We start from the raw sequence: 22,946 nt of genomic DNA, 5'->3' as shown, positions 1-22,946 counted from the left end.
TCATATTAATATGATCATAAACACATTCCTCGTTTGGATTAGGACTGTTAGGATCTTGCCAAGTAAATCATTTCTAAAAGTTTATGTTGCTTTTAGGTTTGTGTGGGAATTCTGACATTCACTCCTTTAAAAAAAAATAAAAAATTATGTAGTATGAAGTATGAACCCCCCCAAAACATGACCTTATCCATGTAATCTTACTTTATTCTCTAATATGACTTACTTTGACCAAAATTATTTTGAGTTAAAATTTAATCAAATTGTCCCCCCCGTAGCATTAGTATTTTTCCCTGTAACAATGCAACTTCAAACTTGTACCTTTACAGCTTTTTTGTATTGTAACGTTACTTTTTTTTTTTTTGGGTGTAACATTATGACTTGTCTTATGATATCATGATGTTGTTCTATTAACTTTACAGATTCCCCCCGCCCCCGCCCCCCGGTAGCATTATGACTTTTTCTCTCGTAATATTAATTTATTCTTGTAACATTAGGAGGGGCACTAATACTTTGTCCAAAATGATGGCCGATCATTCTCCTCCAGGATTTTCTGGTAAAGAGCAGAATTCATGGTTCCATCAATCGCAGCAACCCATCCAGGTCCTGAAGGCGCAAAGCAGCCCCAGACCATCACACCATGTTAGACTGTTTGTATGTTCTTTTCCAGAAATGCTGTGTTACATTTACACCAGATGTAATGAGACACAGACCTTCCAAAAAATTACACGATGTTCTAGTACTTAGTGCAAACAATCTTTTTGGCTAACAGTTTGGCCTTGGAGGAGGTCTTTGCGCTTTGTAGTTTTGCTAGAACAACAACTCAAGACTTTTCTATTGCAAAGACCAAGTTAAGTGAGAGTGAAAGTGTAATGAAACAACAGTTTGTGCCAATGGGACTTTTAAGTCACACTTGGAAGCAAATTGTTTCAACCTTTATTAAACATAGCTTGCAAGATAAATATTACAAAGTTATTTCCTCCAAAATTAGCTTATTTTTTTCAATCAATGCATAATTGTCAATCAACTGGCAGTATTCAAACAGCATTATTTTCATTGACTTTTTTTTGAAGACCGTTAAATATCAAGTATGTGCAAAAGGTCAGGATTGATGTAAGCAAACAAACAACAACAACAAAAGGACGTAAATTAGCCTCTGCTTCATTTCATCATTTGTGTCTTGCTTCCCCAGATGTTTCGCGGCAATGCAAAGATGATGCAAATGCTTGAAAGTGAATCAAAAATGACTTTGCAACCAAATATTGACAATGACAATACCAGAAGAGAAAGCCAATCGCTGGTGTTGGCAGTAACAGTGAACATGGGTTTAAAGTCGGGTCAATTATAAAAGCGCAGAGATGGAATTTGATGCACATTTTAGCACAGACTCCATGCATGGCTGGCTATCGTGCAAACGTCTTTATGCAAGTGAAAACAATGTCTTAAGCTTTAGCAGCAATATTTAAAGCCAGCAGGTTCATATTATGGTGCTTTGGCACATTTACTACAAATCTTTACCATTTTTTGCCTTTTTAAAGGAAGATTGTTGGCTGTTTTGTTTTATTAAAGGGATTAAAAAAGGCAACAAAATTAAAAATATTTTTTTAATGTTTCCTACTACAACAAAAGGTGTTATAAAGCACGTATAATTGGTGTCTATCTTTTTAGACAGCAAACAAGCTTTATAGAAGACACAAAATAGTACAAATTTCAATGTTATTGCATCAGGTTGGTCAGTTCTGAAAAAGCAATTTTTTAATGAAATCAAATTCATAAAGATGTTCGCTTGAATACACGGACATGCAGGAGTGCTCAAAGATAAACATGATTTGTTGCAAAGATCCAAACACAACATTCGTGTCTTGAAATGACCCGTTACTTGAGTACTACTGTGTTGTCCAAACTAAAGTGCTTTTATCTAAAGCAAGTTAACTAGCAATTTAGTATGAAACAAATTATTATTAGTTCAAGTATTGCTGCCCCACGAACAATGATAATAATAATTCAAAAAAGGAAAACAGCGTGCACTCTGTGACGCTGAACCATTGAGCACTTTCTTGGTAACTGGGAGTCCATTTTAAGAAGCAGAGGAAAAAGTTGGGAGGGAAAAAATTAAAATAAAAAAAGAATCCCAAACATTTTGCACATTTGTTACACAATAATACACAGTGATCACAAAACGAAATGACAAGCTTCACAATATTCATGGCTTTTTGTTTGCTTTTCTACACAATATACAACCATTTATTTTTTTTTCAGTACAAGGGAGGAAAATGCTTATGTACAATAAGTCATTATTACTTCAAACCTAGCAAATATTGTAATTTATCTCATAGTCAATACATTTGTTTATTTATTTTTTAAAACTGCAATAGAAAGTAAACTCAGAAGAGGAATTCAGTCGCCAGAAATAAAAAGACTTTTTGAGGGGAAAAAAAATGACATTCAAAATACAAAGGTGTGGATGGAAACAGAGAAAGCTAGAGAGCGAGAGAGACAGAGCGAGCGAGCGAGAGAGAGGGAGAGATAGATAGATAGAGAGAGAGAGAGAGAGAGAGAGAGAGACACAGGAGCTTTTTTTCAGTATTAACTTCAGCTTGACAGCAAAAAGCAGATGCATGACCATTTTAAAACTAAATGGCGAGCGGTTATTAAAAATTCACCCCCGACAAAAAAAAAAAAAAAAAAAAAAAAAAAAAAAATCATGAAAATATATCTGGAAAACTATTCAGATAAAGGGAAAATTGATTTCTTTTCTTTGACTAAATTAAAATGAATTTTGTGTAAAGATGTAAACTTTAGTTTACATCTCTTCTTTTAGGTAGTTTCAGAGTCTTGGCCTAAGACCTTCCTCTCGCTCGAATGCTGTGACCCAGTCACGGCCTGGATTGTTCAAGCATCATCATCATCATCATCGTCATCATCATCATCACCCCGCCTTCATGTTACAATTAGACTGGAGAACCACTCACAAAGCTACTGACAGCCATAATGATGCATGAAGAATAATGTAAATGTGTAGAAGATAGGGATGGGCATAATGATGGATTAGTTAATTCATCAATCATTAACAATTATGCACATTGATGATTACGGCTGAAAAATAGAGTGCACTACTTGGGTGCAACCAGCAGAGGCACTGTTTATTCAGTTTCAACAAGAGTTTGTGGTCTGAGGAAAAAGAACTTGACAGTTATGAATGGCTTTAAATTTTAAAACAATTATGAAAATAAATATGATAATGAAAAAAAACAAAAAACACATTCATTTATATTTTCTGCCATCTAAAATAAATATAAAAATATTTTTTAAAAATCAGTTCACTCATTTGTAATTTTCCGAAAGGAAAAAAATACAACAAAATTTGTCAAATGCCCATCCCTAGTAGACACTGTGGAGTTATCTCAAGGCTGAGGCAGCTAAACAGGCTGTTGCACTAAAACTCAGTTTCGTTAGCTCAACATGAACTTAATTATTTTTGTGTCCACTTAACAAAATACATGCCTGCTGAACGGGTTGACATCAAATGAGTGGGAAAAGCGGTGAACTTAGTTGCTAACTTAGCTTCAACCGCTAGTTTGCACCAGCACATTGATACAAGCTGCGCTCATATAAAAGGTGGCTACATGATTGTGGAGCGCTGTATACACTCATTAAAAACAATGTGCTGTGGCTTATAGTCTTCCAATTTAGCTTCAAGAATAATAAATTAGTTCTTTAGAACAATAGTTTGAAAGTATAGTTTAACTATTTTGCTTAGCTTAAACCGCTAACAGATGGCTATGAATAGCTAGCTCAAATGAAATATGGTATACACTCATCAAAACTATATGCTGAGGCTTATAGTCTTCCAATTTAGCTTCAACTAGTATAAATTAGTTCTTTAGAACAATAGTTCGAAAGTGTAGTTTTACTACTTAGCTTGGCTTAAACCGCTAGCACTCGCCTTAGAGATACTAGGCAAAATGAAAGGGATACATGACTCATCAAAACTAAGTGCTGTGGGTTATAGTCTTCCAATGTGTCTTTAAAGAGAATAATTTCTCTATAACAATGGTTTGAAAGCATTCTTTTGCTATTTGGCTTGGCTAAATCAGCTGAGTTGCTAGCTCAAATGAAAGGTGGCTTTGTGACGGTGAACTGCTGCATACACTCAAAGGTATTTGCTGCGGCTTTAAGTCTTCCAATTTAGCTTCAACGAGAATAAATTAGTTCTTTATAACAATGGTTTTAAAGTATTGTTTTACTACTTAGCTCAGCTAAATCTGCTAGCACTCGAGTATGAGTTGCTAGCTCAAATAAAAGGTGGCTACGTGACTGTGGAGCGCTGCATACATGAAATCAAAGTGCTCTGCGTTAAATTCTTCAAATTTAGATTAAGTAAGACACATTTAGCTCGTTTAACATTGGTTTGAAAGTACTGTTTCTTAAACTGCTACCACTTGGCAGTGAGTGGCTAGCTCAAACGACAGGCAGCTATGTGACTGTGAGACGCTGCATACACTCATCAAAACGAAGTGCTGTGGTTTATATTCGTCCAATTAAGATTCACCAAGACTTAGACTTGCTTTAAAGCCAAAAGATGCAAACAGATTAAGTGCTAAAACTATATGCTAGTTTAGTACCTCTGAGTGTGGTCGTGAAGCTCACCTTTGAAGATGAGTTGAGACATGACGGCATAATCAGTGTATGTCGTGAAAGGATGACAACAAACACTTAAGGGTGTGTTCACACTTGACAGGTTTAGTTGGGTTAAAATTAACTCTGTTATGATGAACCTTAATAGTTTGGTTTATTCAATCAATTTTGAACAGCAAGTGCACCAAACAAAGCAATTTGACTGACGAGAGCAAAAAGCTGGTGCAATTTGGGCTGGTTCTGGAATTTCAATGCAACACGTACCAAAGGCAAAAGTGGAAGCACAGTGTAAGTGTAAGCAGTGTAAAGCACAGGTAAGCCAGAAAACTGTTACGCGTTTAGTTCAGGCCTCAGAAATGCTGTGTGTATGCGCAACAAAGGAACTCTTGATGCTTTTACTGTATATCTATCCATTTTCTATGCAGCTTGTCATCATTGGGTTTAATGGGTGAGCTAGAGCTTATTGCAACCGACTTTGGGCCAGAGGCGATCTACACCTTTGGACTTGTCTCCAGCCAATAGCAGGCTGAAGATTTATGATCAAGTAATATTGTTTTGGCAGTTTGAATTTTGTTAAACTAGGTCACCACTTCATACAGTATGTATCCTTACTGGGCAACCTTTGGGCTAATGACAAAAACTGAGGACCAACGGTGATGCACCATGTCTATTTTTCATTTTCGGTCCAGACCAGAGAACCCATTACGAATGTGAACACAGCCCAAGTACTTGTCTAAAATAAACGTAGGGTGAGTTTCTAACAAGTGTTTCATTTGAGTTTAGCTTGCCACAAGGGATGTTGATAGTATGACAGTGCAAACAGAATGTAACCTAATAATTTAATGAATGGCAACTGTAACGAAAAACAATGGAGGACATCCAGCATTTCGTGTTCGCTCTTCTTTCCCCCACTACAGTGACCGTTCTCACTGACTTCAGCATGTCTAGCACAACCCTTTAAGGTACCATACCAGTGTGTTTGGTAGGGTACCAAAACACGCTATGGTACAGATGTTCCTTTGGTACCCCCATAAGCTTTTTGAAAAAAAAAAATTGTGTACCGTTCATAATAGAGGTATACTGCTTGATGGAAACTAGGCCTCCCCATATTCTCAGAAGTAAGGTGAGCTAATCAACAAGCTAACTATTCCACTATCAATTGTCACATCTCCTCTGGCCTGAAGTAACACTATGGTACAAGTTCAGCAATGTCTCAGTATTCAGGATTTATTCATGGGATCTTGCCAAATATAATCAATTTCAAGACACATTTTGTTGTCAAACATTAGCTTTCATTCATAACTCAGATCACAAAACCTTAGACCTCTTGTTTGTTTTTAGTGAAACGCTGTCGGGCCATACTGAGAACAGTCTCATTCCCCTGATGCTTAACCCACTCCTCAACCTCCTTCAATAATTGTATTCCAAGAATAATACTGCACTGTCTGAACACTGATTGAAATGCTACTGTACACAAGGTTCTACCTACTCCTTTTAGAGAGCAGTTAGTACACATTATATTAATAATATGCCGACATAAAAGATTTTCAGAAACTCCCAAAGCTTGTAGACCAAGTAATTACGCAAGTGACCAACAACGTGCTTATCATATTCTAAGAACATTCTTTAGATGGTACCGTTGGCCTGAATGGATCCTAAAATAAGAAAAAAAACGTTAAGGTATAAAGAGTGTAAATATGAGGTGAAATATGGGTGAAATCAGATGACTACAACTCGAATACATTTTAAAGTGAAATTCACTCGCTTTCTTTGTACAGCTATATTGAAATACTTTATAGCATAGACTCTTGGAATAAGGATAGCTGTGTAAAAAAGAAAAAACTAAACGTCAAAAGGCCGCATTTGAAGGACCTACCAAATTTGGACAGACAAACTTATTGTCGACAAAACAGGACCGCATTGCAATATGATCCAATTCTGCTTCGATGGTCGTCATCACATTTTTATACTTTAAAAGCAGCTTCCGAAAGACAGCTCCTGATGTGGGACACAGCTTTTATCGCAATGTGGTGTGGCACAAGCTCAACTACATGTCAAAAGTATGAAAGTGTATGGAGATGGATTTGAACATGTAAAAATGAACATTGAAACAATGAGGGAAAAAGGAAATGAAACTTTTGCGCGTTGTCCCATTTGTTCCTGAAATGATTGCACTAATATAACCTGACCAGGTATGGCCCTTTTCCACAGCATGGCATACTAATGGCTCAAGATGGCTATACTCGTGATTGATGCATTTCAACTGGCAAAACCAGGAACTACCAGGTAATTTGAGGTTTCTAGTATCTTGGCATTTGGGGATCCAAGCATGCCAAAGAGATACTGATATAAAGCACTGTACAATTTTGACATGGGGAAACTGACTGCTTCAAACCGAGTCAAGTAGAGCAAAGTACAGCTGAGTCGAGTCGGTATTGTGCAGCGCAAAAGAGACACTGTGGGGATTCTCATGAGCCAGACTCGAGCTTTTTGCAATCTAATCACGCTAATCCTTCCTGATACCATCAGATTCCCTATCAGTTCTTATGCAGGATATGCTTTGGTTCAAAGACCATGGGTTTAGCCTTGGATGGACAAATTCAGGTGAGTGTACTCATGCTTCTACCTTAGCCTAAAGTAGCTTCCTCGTAGGCTGGGTCTACCACACCGCAACAGGGAGCAGCGACATGCAAACGTGAGTTCCAACATTCTAAGAGCAACACTGCCAAAGAACATTAGAAGTAAACCATAAAACCTGTGACTCTCTGATAGGCCCTAAGCCAGCTTCTAGACCTTAAGAGACTCTTAATTGTAACATTCTTTTCCTCTTTTTTTTTTTTTTGTTTGTTTTTGTAAAAAAACTTTTTTTTTTTTTTTTTTTTTTTTTTCCCCAATTGGAAATATGCAAAGTGCTCCTCTGGAGTGAGGCAACTTGTGCGCACAACATGCACACAATGATTGATCCATGTCTCTCCCATAAAAGATATAATCCACATCCTTTGTTTTCGCCCTCTGATGCTAGGTATCTATACATAATCCTTTCAGATATTTTTGTTTTTGTTTTTAGCTTTGTTGATTATTATCGTCTCCCGAAGGCTAATACCTCTCAGGTCCGCCAACGTTTCAAGAGGAGACGCCGCAAAAAAACAAACAAAAAACAAAACCAAACAAACAAACAAAACAAAAAAACAATAAGGGGGGGGGGGGATATTGGGGTGTGGGTGGGGCTAGGTTTGGGATAGCAGGGGGCTAAGAATCAGAAAATATAGTCCCAAACATAACAATAAATGAACCAGAATTCAAGGTTTGTAAGTACAGAATCTGGTCTGGGTGCACAAATTGTGCTTCCACCTTCAAGAGTGGAGTCCTTTTCACATTGAAAGAACATGTGATGTGAAAGACGAGCTGCTGGGTAGAAAGGGTCCAGTCTGTGCATAACCAAAGGTAGTTAAGGGTGGTGGGGTTGGAAGGATGGAAGCAGGAGGGTCATCGCATCTGCTTTGTTAAGCCTCGTTCCTCCTCCTGAATTCTGGATGAGTTTGTTGGTGATTTCCTCTGGTAGAGTTGCAAAGCTCCCAAACCTGACAGCTCGCTCCTCCTCTGGTGTGTGCATTGTTCTGCTGGAGCTGCATTGCTCAGTCCTGATTCGTAGAACTACTGTCACGCGTACATCCATTATGTAAGAGGAGATATCTGGAGTAGGAGACAGCCGCGGACCTCGGAAATGAGCAAAGCGGTGAAGCTTGATGGGCGTAATGGCGGGAGCCGACGAGCAAAGGAAAATGTTTGATCTCACAGGATTCTCTTTCTGAGATGCCAGCACCCTTCTGTCAGTCATCTCCCATTCATTAGCATTGATGGCGGAGGGAATTTAATACTTGGGATGCCCTTAACTGTGTCACTTTGATGAGATGATGACAATGTGGATGCTCTGCCCTTAGTGTCATGTGCCCCCAACAGACTACTCTTTTAAGAGCAGGCTCATGATCTTCTTTTGAAGAACAAGCAGAGCAGTTATCGAACTAAATATTATAGTCCGGATCAGTATTCAGCTTTGAAACTTCCATATAGCATTTATTATGAAGCTTGAAAGTTGCATAGTAACCAGAATGCACGCTGTTGATCATCTGTTACTAGCAATACTCCAATCTAAGCTTTATATGAGAGGAGCAATAATGAAAAAAAAACAAAACACCTATATGATAAAACAAATCTAAAGTGACCCGACAATGATTTAACCGTCACTTCCTTAGGGAAAGGAATGACAGCAGAGAAACAAAATTATACTTAGAAAGGATAATAAGTAATAGTAACAGAGGCAAAAAAAAGGTAGGTGCATTTAAAATAGTGCGGTAATAATGGGAGTTACAATTATGAACAATGCTAATTAAATTTGAGATGCGCTGACATTTTATTGTCTTTCCGTGACTTGGCGGGTTTTAAATGGGTCAGTTTAAGGTAGGCACATGGACAGGCACTGCATGCGATGGGTGGGGCCTTGGGGCAGAGGGGGATAAGGATTGGCTGATCGTGGAGTGCTTTGATGTGGAGAAGGACAATAGGGCCCAGGGCGGGGTGTCTTCAGATGGGCCGTACGGCTGTTCAGGGCTCATTTCTGTCCGGTGATGGACTGCGATATGGATCGGGGTGGGATCATGTCCAACAGGTACTCTCTCTGCCGGTCTGCTAAGCTGGAGCTCTTATGGGCGCCGACTGCCGCTGGGTTCAGATAGGCGATATTTAACCCTGTGGTGAGGGGACAGACAGAAACAACAATGTACAAATACTCAAGCTAAAACAAGTTTGCTTCAACTGAAATGTTTCATGCTGTGAAGTTCAGCAGCTGCTAAGTCAGTAAAGTATGTATTCTATCTATAGTGTGTATTCATGCATTCATGCCACATTTTGTCCACTTGGTACCTGGATCTTTTAGTTCCTGGTTGAGTTGAACCGCAAAAGTTAAACACCCTCGAACAGTAATTCCCAACCAGGGTGCCGTGGCACACCAGCGTATCTTGGGAGATTATCAGGGGTGCCGCAGGAAATTATCCAACCATCCAATCACCCAAGGCATGACTGACAAGGTTTCAATCATTTGCAGTGCACTCGCAGTCACACTCAGAGCTTGCCTTTGTCTTTGCGGCACACCGCCGCAACCTCACGCTAAGCTGTTACCCCAGGCTCAGGAGCCTTGTTGAAACTATGGCAAAATAATATACACATCCAATAATATATACGGGGGGGGAAAAAAAAAACACAAGAAAAAAAAACAAAACTGCCCATCCCTCGTTTCATAACAACTGGGCAATGAGAAGCAGAGCCAGAGATCTCAGGCAGCTGAGGATTCAGATGTGACATGGAAGTAGCAACATTTCCGATACACAGGTAATTTTATCACTTCTTTTTGATTTTGAATTGACTGTACATTCCAAAATACAAAACTTAACATTTAGTGTTACGGTAACACTCTATTACGAATAGGACATGCTACCAACGTAGCAGCCACGGTATCAGCTCGTTTACAGTGCTAATGCTAGCTTGGTATTGCTAGCGCTGCTATTTGTTGAAGCTGGACAGCGTTCAATGTGACTATCTATCCCAACTATCGCATTTCATTATGAACGGCCATGTTCGAGAATTTAATATGAAGAGCCCATTGCCTGAAAGACGAGTAAAAATGAAGAGGCTAGGCTAGAGAAGCTTTCGGAATATGCTTTTTCATGTTGAATGGGACTTCTTGGGAGGAAGAGGGCTCTTTTCACAAGCCATTTTGAATGTGACTTTGTTGGTATTTTTGGAAGGGGAGGGTGCATTTTTGTTAATTTTTTGAATGGGTTCGGGTCTGGGATGAGTAACTCAACACAACATTCATGTTTTTGTTCTTCATTGAAATAAAGCATTTAACTTGATAAAGTTCAACTTACAAATGTCATGCTTTTTAATTCCATTATTTTGCTTATGACAAAATGTTTATTAATGCTCATTATTTCAAGCATTCCCTTCCCATGGGAATTTACCATACATTTCCCCCTTTTGCAAAAAGGAGGTCAATATGCGATGAAGGTACCTGGGATGTTGTAGATCTGGCGACGGCTATCATGCTGCAGTCTGCTGCTGCTACTGCTTCCGCCTCCACTGCTGCCACAGTGCTTTGCACCGCTCATCCCCATGAGGCTGCTGGCCACTGACAGCTGAGAGGCCTGGGCAAAGTTAGACAGGACACCCCGCGCAGAGTTGGACAGGCCTCTCTGCATCGAGGCCTGAGGTTGAGGAGCCTGAGAAGAAGAAGAAAAAAAGTGCTCGGCTTCACTTTGACTACAAAACATTGTCATAACATAACACTAAATCAGGTGAGTTTAAAGTGGACAAAACCACCTACTGTGCCAGGCTTCAATAGGACCAATAAGCTGTGCTGTAACAACACTTAAATCACCCAGCTGAATTTAAATCAGACTAAACCTGCCTGCTAAGTTGTCCCAGGCTTTACTATTAAAAAAAACAAAACCCCATTCTGATAACACTTAACTTGCTCATGTGAGTTTATATCAGACTCAACCGCCTGCTCTGTTGTCCCAGGCTTCAATTTGATTAAACATATCATAATACAACACTTAACTGACCCAAGTTAGTTTAAACCGGACCAAAACACCTGCTTTGTTGTCCGGAACGTCACTATGACAATGCACGTTCATACACCTAACCTGCCCAAGTGAGTATAAACCGGAGTAAACAGCCTGCTGCGTCGCCCGAGGCCGCCCTATGACTAACAGTGTTGCAACGTAACACTAGACTTGCTCAGGTGAGTTTCAACCGGACTAAACTAGGTGCTTCATCGACGCAAACGTGTCAGGTGGTTTTACTAGCAAACTCGTTCTGCATGTTCTTTTTAACATGCTTTTGCATTCTTTCAAGAGGGAAGTTGTGGTTCTGAAGTTGTGGTTCTGAACCACCCCAAAAAAACTGTCACGAAGCTGCCCGAAACATTTCATTGAAGTCTATAAATATTTAGAACATATTTTACTTACATGTGGTATGTGGCATTTTTTTCATTCACCCAATCCACTAATAAAGTTTTTCAAAGAAACAGGCATTATGGGCCTTACCCGACTGATACAAGTGATGCAATTTTGCTTTTCAGACGGTACATGATGTGAGGTTAGTATTTCTTTCCAATAGTCACTAACACAAACCAAAAAAATTCTTAAGTTTTAGAGGCTGTGTACCTGGCGCAGAGCATGATGTCGGATCAGGGAGTCTGTCTTGGAGGCGTTTGGGCCGCTGGGCGCCGAGCTGGGTGAGAGGGCCGCCTGTTGCAGCCTCTGTTCAATCTCCTGAAATGGAAGCAGTCATATTTAGGAACACATTTAGAGTAGTACATCCACACTCAGTGGTACTTAAATGGAGCTACAAGGGCCCAACACTCAGCACAGTTCAGTTCATTTTGTTATAGTACATATGTGTATTCTTGGCATCCCAAGGGTCCCAAAAATGTCAGACTTGTGCACCCACTTTTAAGCATTCTTTCTTTGAGATATTAGTCACACTAGCAAGGTACGGTAGAGGGATCCTCTCATCAAGTAAAGTGAAAACCAAAAAAAACCAAAAAACAACCAAACAAAAAAAACCCCAACATTTTGATTAAGGACATTATGTCAGATGCCTACTGTAAGCATGAGCAGGTTTTACCAATCCAAACCGTACCATGATAACGTGAACTTGACCGCTTGCTAGTTTTACGACAGCAGTTGTACCTTATCTGTCTTGTCTTAGGCCAAAAGTGGCACAAGATGGAATCAATTAAATAAAAACAACCGTACATGAAACTGCAATGGAAATTTAACAGTCTCTCTGGCAACAAGGTTCAGTATAATGAGATAAAATGTTTGAAAGGGCGCTTTGACGCTGACCTGCTCCTGCTGCAGGGCCTTCACGAAGGCATTCTTCAGCCTGTTAGTGTGCTCTGCCTTGAGAGCTTTTTTCTGATTGGACATCATGCACTGCTCACACAGGATTCGCCCACTCTTCTCCTGCTTCCAGTGGGGGGTGAAATCAGTTCTGCACTGGGCACAGAAGAAAGGCTCCATGCGGGAAAGCGTGCCTCGCAGTTTACCTGTGAATCAAAATGGAGGAGAAATGAAACACTGACTTGCAGACTGATACCGATATCGGTCGTTTCCTCCGCATTCAACTGGTGCGTAATATTCATCTTGAATATTTATCATATGACTTGTCCAAACTGTTTGCTTCGAGCAAATATCAGCAAAAAGATCTGCGTACTGTGCAAGCTGTATCCCTGAAAGCTCTGATTAAAAGACATCATAAAAAAAGTACACAACCCCGTTAGAAAAAAATACAAAATAAAAAAAAAAAAGCTACATCACACCCAGATAAGATGAAAAGGACAAAAATGACCATTCAGTGTTAAAACAACTCCGCAAACATGACGTGTGTGAAAGTGACAATGCCGTTTTAGAAGGCGGTACTTTCCTTGTTGATGTTGTTGTGTGAACACCTAACAATTTTTGTTAAGAACCATTTGCCAAAAGTTAACACCCAACCCAGAGGCAGGAGGAACTTTAGTTTAGTTTAAGGGGATGCACAAAATTGCTACCCACATTTTCACGTTACTTTGCTCAAGTTGGATTTTAATTTACTTAACTGAGGAACTGGCATTTAAAGGGGCAACTTTTATATCCACTCTAGATGTCAGCTGGAGGAGGAGCCTGCGTGTGTCCGAGTGTCACAGTTGCTTCAGTGTTGTGTACATTACTGGACAACAATCCACTCAGTCAGAGTCAATGTGTTGTCATTCATTTTTGTAGCTCTGTGCCAGCACGTTGATTTCAAAAGCTTTTAACATCCAGATTGAGGGGGTGATGAGGCTTACCCTGACTGTCGAGGACGCTCTGCACCACCTCCTCCAGGCCCACCATGTAGATGAACTCGCTGTTAGCGGCCGATGGCAGGAAGTGGAGGAGGGGGGCAGGGGGTTTGGGTGGGGGGATCTCCAGCAGCGTTTTCTCCAGCTGCTTCCTCAGGGCAAGCTTGGCGGCAGCCTGGCTGCTGGCTTGGTCCGCCATGGAGTTCACGCCTCCGCTGGCCGAGCCGGATAGAGTGGATGGGCTGACGGCGGAGGTTCCGCCCAGGCTGCCCGCCACCCCGCTGGCACCTGCTGCTGCCGCTGCTTGCATATGGGCAAGGTTCATGTACATGGCACTGGAGCCTGATCGCTGGGATGCTGCCACCTGCTGGCTGGCCTGTGTAGAAGACACATCAACATTTTTTTCTCTGCGATATTAAGCATTTTCTGGCTTGATAGTAGCGTTCTAAGCTAACATGCAAACAGTGGTGGGAAGTATTAAAGTGCAAATACTTCCGTTACTGTACTTAAGTTGATTTTTCAGGTACGTGTACTTGAACATTTAGTTTTCTGATGACTTTTGACTTTTACTCCCCACGTTTGAACACATCTGCACTTTGTACTCCTTACTTTGACAAAATTGGCTTGGTACTTTTTTCCACCTTTGTGGATGAGGACAAGACGTAAATAGAAAGCGGTAACAATGTCGGCTCCGAGAACGATTCGTGGCGAATGTGTTGTGTCTTGGCGCGGCCTAAAAACTGCCATTCATCTAATCTGAAAAAAACTCATACAGGTGAGGTGCATTTCTTTCAGTTGTCATTGGCTAATTTAGCATTTTCTGTCTGTTCAATTAGGAAAGCTATGGGAACATGTCTTGATGGCATAGAAGCCCGAGCCAATGCTAGCTAGCTTTTTTTTCTGCCTCGCAGTAGGAGCACTGTGCTAGTTAAACTATTTTGTTTGCAGATGTTTTTTTTGTTGTTTTTTTGTCTAAGTTGTGCTAAGTTATCAAAATAGGTGTCATAGACAACTGACAGTAAGAATGCATTTTTACTTTTGTACTACATTTCAGAGTCCGTCACTTCAGCTGAATCACTAAGCCAACTTTTACCTAGTGTTTTTCTAAAATCTGTACTTCTACTTAAGTAAAGAGCGTGACTACTTTTGCCACGTCTGCATGCAAATGATGTGAAGAATACAATACATAATTGCACTCATTTACCACACCCTGTTAGACATACCAAACCCCTTGATTGTTATAATTGTGATATTCCTGCTGCCAAAGAAAGAACCCGATTATCTGATTTGTCGAGATAGTGAAAGTGATGAGATTTTACAGCTCAATAGATTCATCACTTGCTTTAACAAGACTGAGCAATTAAGGTTTCAAGACCCATCCCCACTTATATTGTAATAGCCTGTAAAAAGTGACAGGGCATGACTCACTTCTGCACCAAAAAGACTGCCAAATGGGAAAAGTTGCAGGTTTCTTTTCCTTTTTACATTTTCACGTGAATTTTTAAACAATTACCTTTTTTTTTTTTTTTTTAATCTTTTGATTCAAAGCTATGTTCCATTAGTGCCATAATACATCGCTCTGCCGCAGTGAATGACGCGAACCTGAGTCTTGCTAGTCAAAAGGGAGCACTTAACAATCACACACTAATCACATTAACGTCCACATTGTCAGGTAGTCACGTGTATCCCAAAGTGATGCTTCGAAGGTATGTCCCCATATTCCAGTCACTCGTTTATGTTTCCGAGCGCTAAAAACAAACCATGGCATTAAATAGATAACATTTTAGAATACATGTAAAGCGACTGGTCACGAAATTCCTCTCACGTTCCATCGATCCAACATCTGTGTGGCCTTTCTGTGCATGGTCCAATCTCCATGGCTGGCCTTAACAGCTAGCTGGATGTCGGGTGTGCTAGTGCTGACAAGACAATTGTCTCACGCTGCATCAGCTTAAAGAAGGCAACATTTGAAGCCGTATGGATAAAAGGAAAACATACCTGGTTAAAAGCGGTGGCCTTTATGAAATGCACTAACTGCACCAAAACTGCATTTGTCGCATAAAAACAGACTTCTTAGTCCATGACAAAAAGAAATCAACTCGTAAACAAACATGTAATAGTTTCAACAGTACCTCTCGTTACCCAAATTGAAAAGTAGTATTAATAGTAGTATTATACTGTAAGTGAGCGTCTTTTTAACGTTTATTGTGATTTATTGTGTTAACGTATCATTCATCAAACATCACCTGCACGCGGTTAATAAAGGTTTTATGATTGGGAAAAAAAAATGAACCTGGAAAGGATTATTTCCATTCCTTTTCTTCCTTATGGAAAAGATTGTTTCCAAATTCGAACCAGCATCCCAGAACAGAATGTGTGCATCCTTGGAGATTTTCCTGTATGCGTGCACTCCATGTGTCTTCTTTCAAGCCCGCCTTGCTCGTTGGTCTGCGACCCAAAGGTTGATTTCACGCTGCCATATTACCAAGGATCTAAATGGTCTTGATTGCGCACCAAGGAGCGAGACTTGAGGAGACTCCATGGAGGCGGTTAAAATCGTGGAACCAATAAAGTAACCTCTCCTCTTTTTACTGCTCACCACTGAAGTATATAATTGGGCATATATCAGCTGGATTGTAAGTGCAGCAAGACTTCTCAAATGAAATAGTGCTTCTTTTGTTTTTGTTATATGTAATGGTTAGAATTTAAATATGCATATTTTTCTGCATTTACATTTTATTTAGAGTAGCATTTAATGAAATCACTTCATTATACTGGTTCATGGTCACTCAAGTCACATCCCTTCGACTCCTCGTTTTAGGAGCTAACGCGTACACAGAGAAGTGAGGATCAAAGATACACGAGCTTGCAAATCAATGAGATTCAACCACTGCGTTTTAAAGCTTTGGAATTAATTGAAGAATATTAACCCTGTGCAATTTCATCAATGATACATGACTATTTGTTTGCATCTCATATGTTGCCTTACATCGATCTACATTCTAATCTACAATTCACTGGTCAATGCATCCGTCTGTCTATGTATTAGTGGTATTCATCATTGGTTTGAATATTAGTACAGTATTTAGTGTATATCTTTCAACATTATTACATTGGAAGATGTTGTTCACAATCATAAAGCTCGGCGCAAAGAGCACATAGCCGTGGGCAGAATTCTCTAGCTTGCAACAATGGGAGAACCTTGTTTATCTGCAGTGAATACACAATTGGAACCTGTGGAAACCCAGTGCCTCGTATTTGAATCAAATATATTGTAAGACTTTTTTTCCCCTCCCAAAATGTACTTTGTATTCTTGAGAATTAGAGTGAAAAAGTAGCGTTTTTCACAGTCGGACGTGTGCGTCAGGGTGCCGGACAAAAGACTTTTATGCATCTTTTGCTCCTTATTTCTCTGTTATAAATGTTATTGACCCTTATTACTCTTTGTTGAAGAGACTTGCTATGCTTTGAGAAGTTTTGGGGGTAAACCTTACCTGCTGGTAGCTTACGGCGTTGCCCATGCTGGAGCGACCCATGCCAGGTTTGGAGAGCCGCTGGCCTTGCAATAATGTGGCAGGGTTGGGGGCTATCACCCGCTGGGACATGAGCATGGGCGGGAGGTTGGCGTTGGCCCCTGACCTGATGACTGTGTGACCCTGCAGATGGAGAGGAAAAAAAATACATTGTCTATACTGTACGTATGATTGAGGGGCAGGATTACAGGGATTTGTAATCAATGCCAATCCTGTACTAATTAATACAATCAAACATCAATTTGTAAATACAAAAAATACATGGTTTTGTTATTGACACAATGCAGAGGTAAGCTCTTTAGAACTACTTACAACATGACCAAAACCTATCCAAAATATTGAACACATCCAACCACCTGTTAATAGGTAGCCTACTACAGTCTGCACACAGTCATCAACACAACAGCTAAAGGGCAAGGAAATAAGGACTTTCACTGCAATTAGTGGCCATGTTTGTCTACATGTTTGTTTTTAGAATGCTAGAGGACGAGGAAACATTTTGCACAGGAATTCCCTCCTTGGCAGTGGGTTCAAACTCAGGGAACCTCTTATTGTGTGCACAATATCTGCACGTGTTTTATGCCAGCGAGGGACAAACATGTTTCCATTCTTGGTTATCATTTTCGCTCATCAGGGGCTTCAAGATGCTCATTATGTCAAGTGATTGCGACTAGAGATAACCTTTTTATACTTTAGCATATCCCCTCCTGGAAGCCGTCACCTTATCGTGGTGGAGGGGTTTGTGTGTCCCATTGATCCTAGGAGCTAAGTTGTCTGGGGCTTCACGCCGCTGATAGGGTTACCCATGGCAAACAGGTCCGAGGTGAGAGACCAGACAAAGCACGGCTAAAAGACTCCTATGACGAAAAATATTAATGCATTGAGGTTTCCCTTGCCCAGACGCGGGTCACCGGGGCCCCCCCTCTGGTGCCAGGCCTGGAGGTGGGACTCGAAGGCGAGCGCCTGGTGGCCGGGCCTGCACTCATGGGGCCCGGCCGGGCACAACCCGAAAGGGTAACGTGGGTCCCCCTTCCCATGGGCCCAGCACCTGTGAGACGGGTTGGACTCTCTTCCACTCTGGAGTTGCTCACGGTGAGAAGCGCCGAGCAGGTGTGGGTATACTGGGGACTCCATCGTTCTGCTGGGGGACTTCAATGCTCACGTGGGCAATGACAGTGAGACCTGGAAGGGCGTGATTGGACACCCTAGGTCGCAGTTCGATGATCGACTTTGTGGTCGTGTCATCGGACTTACGGCCGGATGTCTTGGACACTCGGGAGAAGAGAGGGGCGGAGCTGTCAACTGATCACCACCTGGTGGTGAGTTGGTGGGGGAAGATGCCGGTCCGACGTGGCAGGCCCAAACGTATTGTGAGGGCCTGCTGGGAACATCTGGCGGAATCCCCTGTCAGAAGGACTTTCAAATCCCACCTCCGACAGAACTTTGCTCACGTTCCGGAGGGGGGCGGGGGACATCGAGTCCGAGTGGACCATGTTCCGCGCCTCCATTGCTGCGGCGGCTGACCGGAGCTGTGGCCAGTCACGGCGGCAATCCCCAAGTAGCATTGATGGCTGACTAGACAGAGGAACTCAATACTGAGGAGTGTAAGTTGGGTCAACTGTCTGTTGTTTGGTGATGCTTTGCACAAAGAGACCAGCAGAGGGACGTCAGGGCTTGATGAATCAACTAACAAGGCAGTAGTGCGTCATAATAGATGGATATGAAATGAGCTGACAAGACAGCGCACGCGCACACGCGCACACACTGAATATTTAATGCAATCTCAACATGTAATGGAGGGCTACATATTACAAGAACAAAGGCTTCCAGCAGGAGATGGGCTCATTAGCTCTCTCACACGCACTCAAAGAAATTCATTACGATCACATGGTTTAGTGCAGATACACAATTGTATTTCTATCTTCTACTATTATATTAGGCTGTACACATTCACCAATTGTATAACCATTGCGAAAACCATACAGGGTCATGAATCGGTGGGTTAAGTCCAGTCTTGAAAGATTTGTTGTTGTATGTGCCTTATGTTTATGCATAATCCTGAAGCATCAAATTCATGGACTTTGCATAGTAAAAATATTAGCATAATCATAATGAGGACTACTTTAAATAATTGAAATCTATCAATGTGGCAGGTCTTATTTCTGCAAAAAATAAATATTTGACACCTGTGTTCAGAATGCAAGCATCACACCGATATGTACTGACCTGTGGAGTCCGGAGGTTCTGGGGCTCCGGGTTGTGCATGCCTGGCCGAACCGGAAGCTTCCCCAGTCCAGGGGAGCCGTGCATGGAAGGTGGCTGCCCAGAAGAGGCAGCATTCTGGACCACCGATACCTGCACACATACGAGATCATTCATATGAAACCTCTTACATTGGTGTTGCCCATTAAAAACAATGCTAACAGAAACAATCTGTTACAGAGGAAACATTTGAAAAGCACCAGAAGAGTGCATGTGCGTGTACATGCACATGTGAGCTCTTAGCCGCCTAGTCAAGAACCATCACTTCAACAATATTTCCTTGACACTACTCACAAATGTCCTATTAGCCAAGGGCTGAGGCGCCATCTTGTGGCATCTTTTTGCATTTCAGAAAGAGCACAGAAATAAGAGGTGAGCTTTTCAATAGCTGAAGTTAAGAGTTTATCGAAAACATTCATTCAATATTCCTTTTCAATATTAATAAGTTTTATGGCGGCGGCACGGTGGACGACTGGTTAGCACATCTGCCTCACAGTTCTGAGGACCGGGGTTCAAATCCCGGCCCCGCCTGTGTGGAGTTTGCATGTTCTGCACGTGCCTGCGTGGGTTTTCTCCAGGTACTCCGGTTTCCTCCCACATCTCAAAAACATGCGTGGTAGGTTAATTGAAGACTCTGAATTGCCCGTAGGTGTGAATGTGCGTGCGAATGGCTGTTTGATTATATGTGCCCTGCGATTGGCTGGCGACCAGTTCAGGGTGTACCCCGCCTCTCGCCCGCAGATAGCTGGGATAGGCTGCAGCACGCCCGCGACCCTCGTTGAGGATAAGCGGTACACAAAATGGATGGACGGAAGTTTCACGGCGAGTGACGATGGCATATGACGAAGTGGAGAGGAAAGAATACTGTTTGGAAGGTGATTTGCCTCACAAAAAGATGTCACCTAGCTCACGTTAAAAATGTCTCCAAATATTTGGTGAAATATTGAACTTATAACAGCTTGATATCACAAGAAGTACATGGAACCATACCAAATGCTTCAGAGTTCCACAGTAAACATGTTAAATTATGTCAGAAAAGGATTATTGCATAGAGCTATACTATACTAAGGAAGCCAAGAAGTTAATTGTTAATTTTCTGGAGAAGGGGTGGGATTAAATATACTTCCCTTCCAAAAATATTAGAACAATTAAGGTAGAGGCTTTTAATTTGGCAATTGACTGAAAACATTTGGGTTTGACCTAAAAAAGTTTAAAAAACAAAAAAGACAATTAACATCTAAGTCTGATACACAAGTTAGATATACACATATTTTGGTGAGTAAAATGTATTGTAAAAGATTGATTGAAGTGAATAAGACTTACTTAGGCCTTGATTGACTAATGTTTTACGCATGCAACAACGGGCGCAATCTTGATTGCTCCCATAAACAGATGTGGGAGCTGATCTAATCTTGTGCCCCCAGGATTGCGTCTGCCAAATATCCCACAGTTCATTTTGCGCATTCTGTGAGGCGTAAATGCAAATAGATTCATTTAGGATACCCAATGGAATTGATCAAATCTTAGACAAATAGCGGTGGCTGATTTTGCATCTTTAAATAACGCGTCTGATCTGAGTGGCAGGTGCGCAGGCAGTGAAAGGTGACAATGTTCATGTAGACATTTTTGAAATGCCAGAGACAAAAAATTATCACGACATATCGTCTATTCATCAATGTAATTTCGGAGGTTCTGAATGATCGAAGGCAATGGTTCTTAACCCCGCAAGTTTCATACACGCATTCACCAAACCTTTCGTCATTAGAAAAATAAAATGTGATTTTTTTTTTTTCTTTCCCCAAACTCAAAACATAGGGACACATTTTATTATTGCAACCAAAATGAACCTTGCATCAGTTGCACACAAAATCACTGTTTCCCAAGAACAAAACCAACAGAACATGAATTTCACTCCAAAAAACTCAAAGCATAACTCAATGAATAGTTACTGCACAATGTGACTTTTGATGTTTCCTTAAGTCAAGTCAAGAACCCCACATGAGCAGCGAAGGAGGCAAAAAAAAAAAAAAAAAAAAAAAAACTCTCCAAGAAAGAAACCTCAAACAGAAACCAGGCTCTGTGGGGCGACAGTCTGCCTCGGCCAGTTGCGTTGAGATGGAGGGAGAGAGAGAGAGAGAGAGAGAGAGAGAGTAGAGGGACAGCTACAACTTCGGAAATGCGCGGCTTAACCTTGGCAAGTGCCACTCTCATATAATTATCGCAACAGTCCTTTTCTTTGTTTTTATGTCTACTATCCTCAAGAAGGATTGCTCGCAAAGATACGTTGTAACAAACTGTATGAGAACCTCAAGGGCTTTCTTAGCAATAAGAAGGGTATGCTCGGATTCGGTGTGACCAAATATTATGGCCAAATGATGTGATCATCAGCTGCAGCCGATGATGGCCAAGCTGAGCGTGACGTCATGAATCATACGAGTAAGGTGAATGGAATGAGGAGAGAAACAAAGAGATAGAAAGACAGACACACACACACACACGCACAAACTCAAAATCCAAACGACAAATGTATGTGGTTGCTGGCATCCCCAAAATTATTGGAGCGATTTCTTCTCTGTAACTCAGTCATATAATGTATTCGTTTGCTTCTTCCCCTAACACTTCTAATTCCATCACTTCAAACTTTATTTTGCGGTGCTCTCCCAAATTTTCCACAGTAAAAAAAAACAAAAAAACAGCTACAGAAAGCACAAAATTCTCTCTCCACCACTTTCACACCTGCTGCCAGCAGCGCACGCAATCTATTAGAATGCGTGAGCACACAATTTAGCGCCCGTTATTTGAGATCTTTGTAAAAGATCTCAATCTTAGTAAATAATACAGTATGTGTCACATGGCTGCCAACAGTGCACGCAATTTGTTAGAGTGAAGAAGCAGTTTAGTGCTCAATATTTGGGATCTTAATAAATCAGGCCGTTGATATTTAGCTGCAAAGTCTTTGCTTGCAATGACTGCATCAAGCCACTGACATCGCCAAACTTTGGCATTCTTGTTTGGGAATTCTGTTCAAGGCTTTCACCACAGCCTCATTCTGTTGTCATTTGTTTTAAGTATTTACCCACTTCAGTCAATGTAAAAGGAATCCTCTATAAATTTAAGCCTGGACAATGACTGAATGAAACTTCTTGCCCCGATGAGTGAATGTGCTTTGGGTCATCTTGCTGCATTATGAAGGCTCTTTGGGTCAGTTTGGTTGCCTCTTCATCGCCACACAAAATATCGCTTGAGACTTCCGAGTTAATTTTGCTGCTTCCATCATGTGTTACATCATCAATGTTGATCCATATCTATCACAGATGTTTCATAAATGAGCACCTACAGCTTCAGTTTTGTAACTTTCATTTACACATGTTGCTGAATTAAAACCTCAAATCGCAAAGATTTCAAATGGCTATAATATTACCACCACTTGCCCAATCGAACAAGATCCAATATAACAAGAGCTATATCACAAACGGCTGTGAAGTTAATCATCTCGACTTTGATTGACACTGCCAGTGATATTAATGTAACAATATGTGTATATGTGATGCCCTAATTTGGAATGTAATCGGTATGACACTGGATGAGAAAAAGGCTTTGCTCAGGAAAAGATGACTCTCTCAGCCCAAATCTAC

At 41.0% G+C, this 22,946-nt stretch overlaps 1 protein-coding gene across 1 annotated transcript in view; it reads right to left on the bottom strand.

The window, feature by feature from the left end:
• Positions 1–853: 853 nt before the first annotated feature.
• Positions 854–22,946, bottom strand: part of gatad2b (GATA zinc finger domain containing 2B) — a 63,432-nt gene continuing 41,339 nt past the window's right edge. The window contains exons 5-11 of the mRNA XM_061759745.1: positions 19,276–19,404; positions 17,011–17,172; positions 13,523–13,892; positions 12,543–12,745; positions 11,859–11,966; positions 10,703–10,910; positions 854–9,381 (exon numbers count right to left, since the gene is read on the bottom strand). Coding sequence (XP_061615729.1) covers positions 9,245–9,381; positions 10,703–10,910; positions 11,859–11,966; positions 12,543–12,745; positions 13,523–13,892; positions 17,011–17,172; positions 19,276–19,404 — 1,317 coding nt within the window. The 3' untranslated portion in view covers positions 854–9,244. The remainder of the gene's footprint in view (positions 9,382–10,702; positions 10,911–11,858; positions 11,967–12,542; positions 12,746–13,522; positions 13,893–17,010; positions 17,173–19,275; positions 19,405–22,946) is intronic.

This window comes from Phyllopteryx taeniolatus, chromosome 21 (genome assembly GCF_024500385.1).
Source record: "Phyllopteryx taeniolatus isolate TA_2022b chromosome 21, UOR_Ptae_1.2, whole genome shotgun sequence".
Lineage (NCBI taxonomy): Eukaryota > Metazoa > Chordata > Actinopteri > Syngnathiformes > Syngnathidae > Phyllopteryx > Phyllopteryx taeniolatus.
Note: the sequence above shows the minus strand (reverse complement) of the source record. Positions and strands in the feature narration are given on the sequence as shown.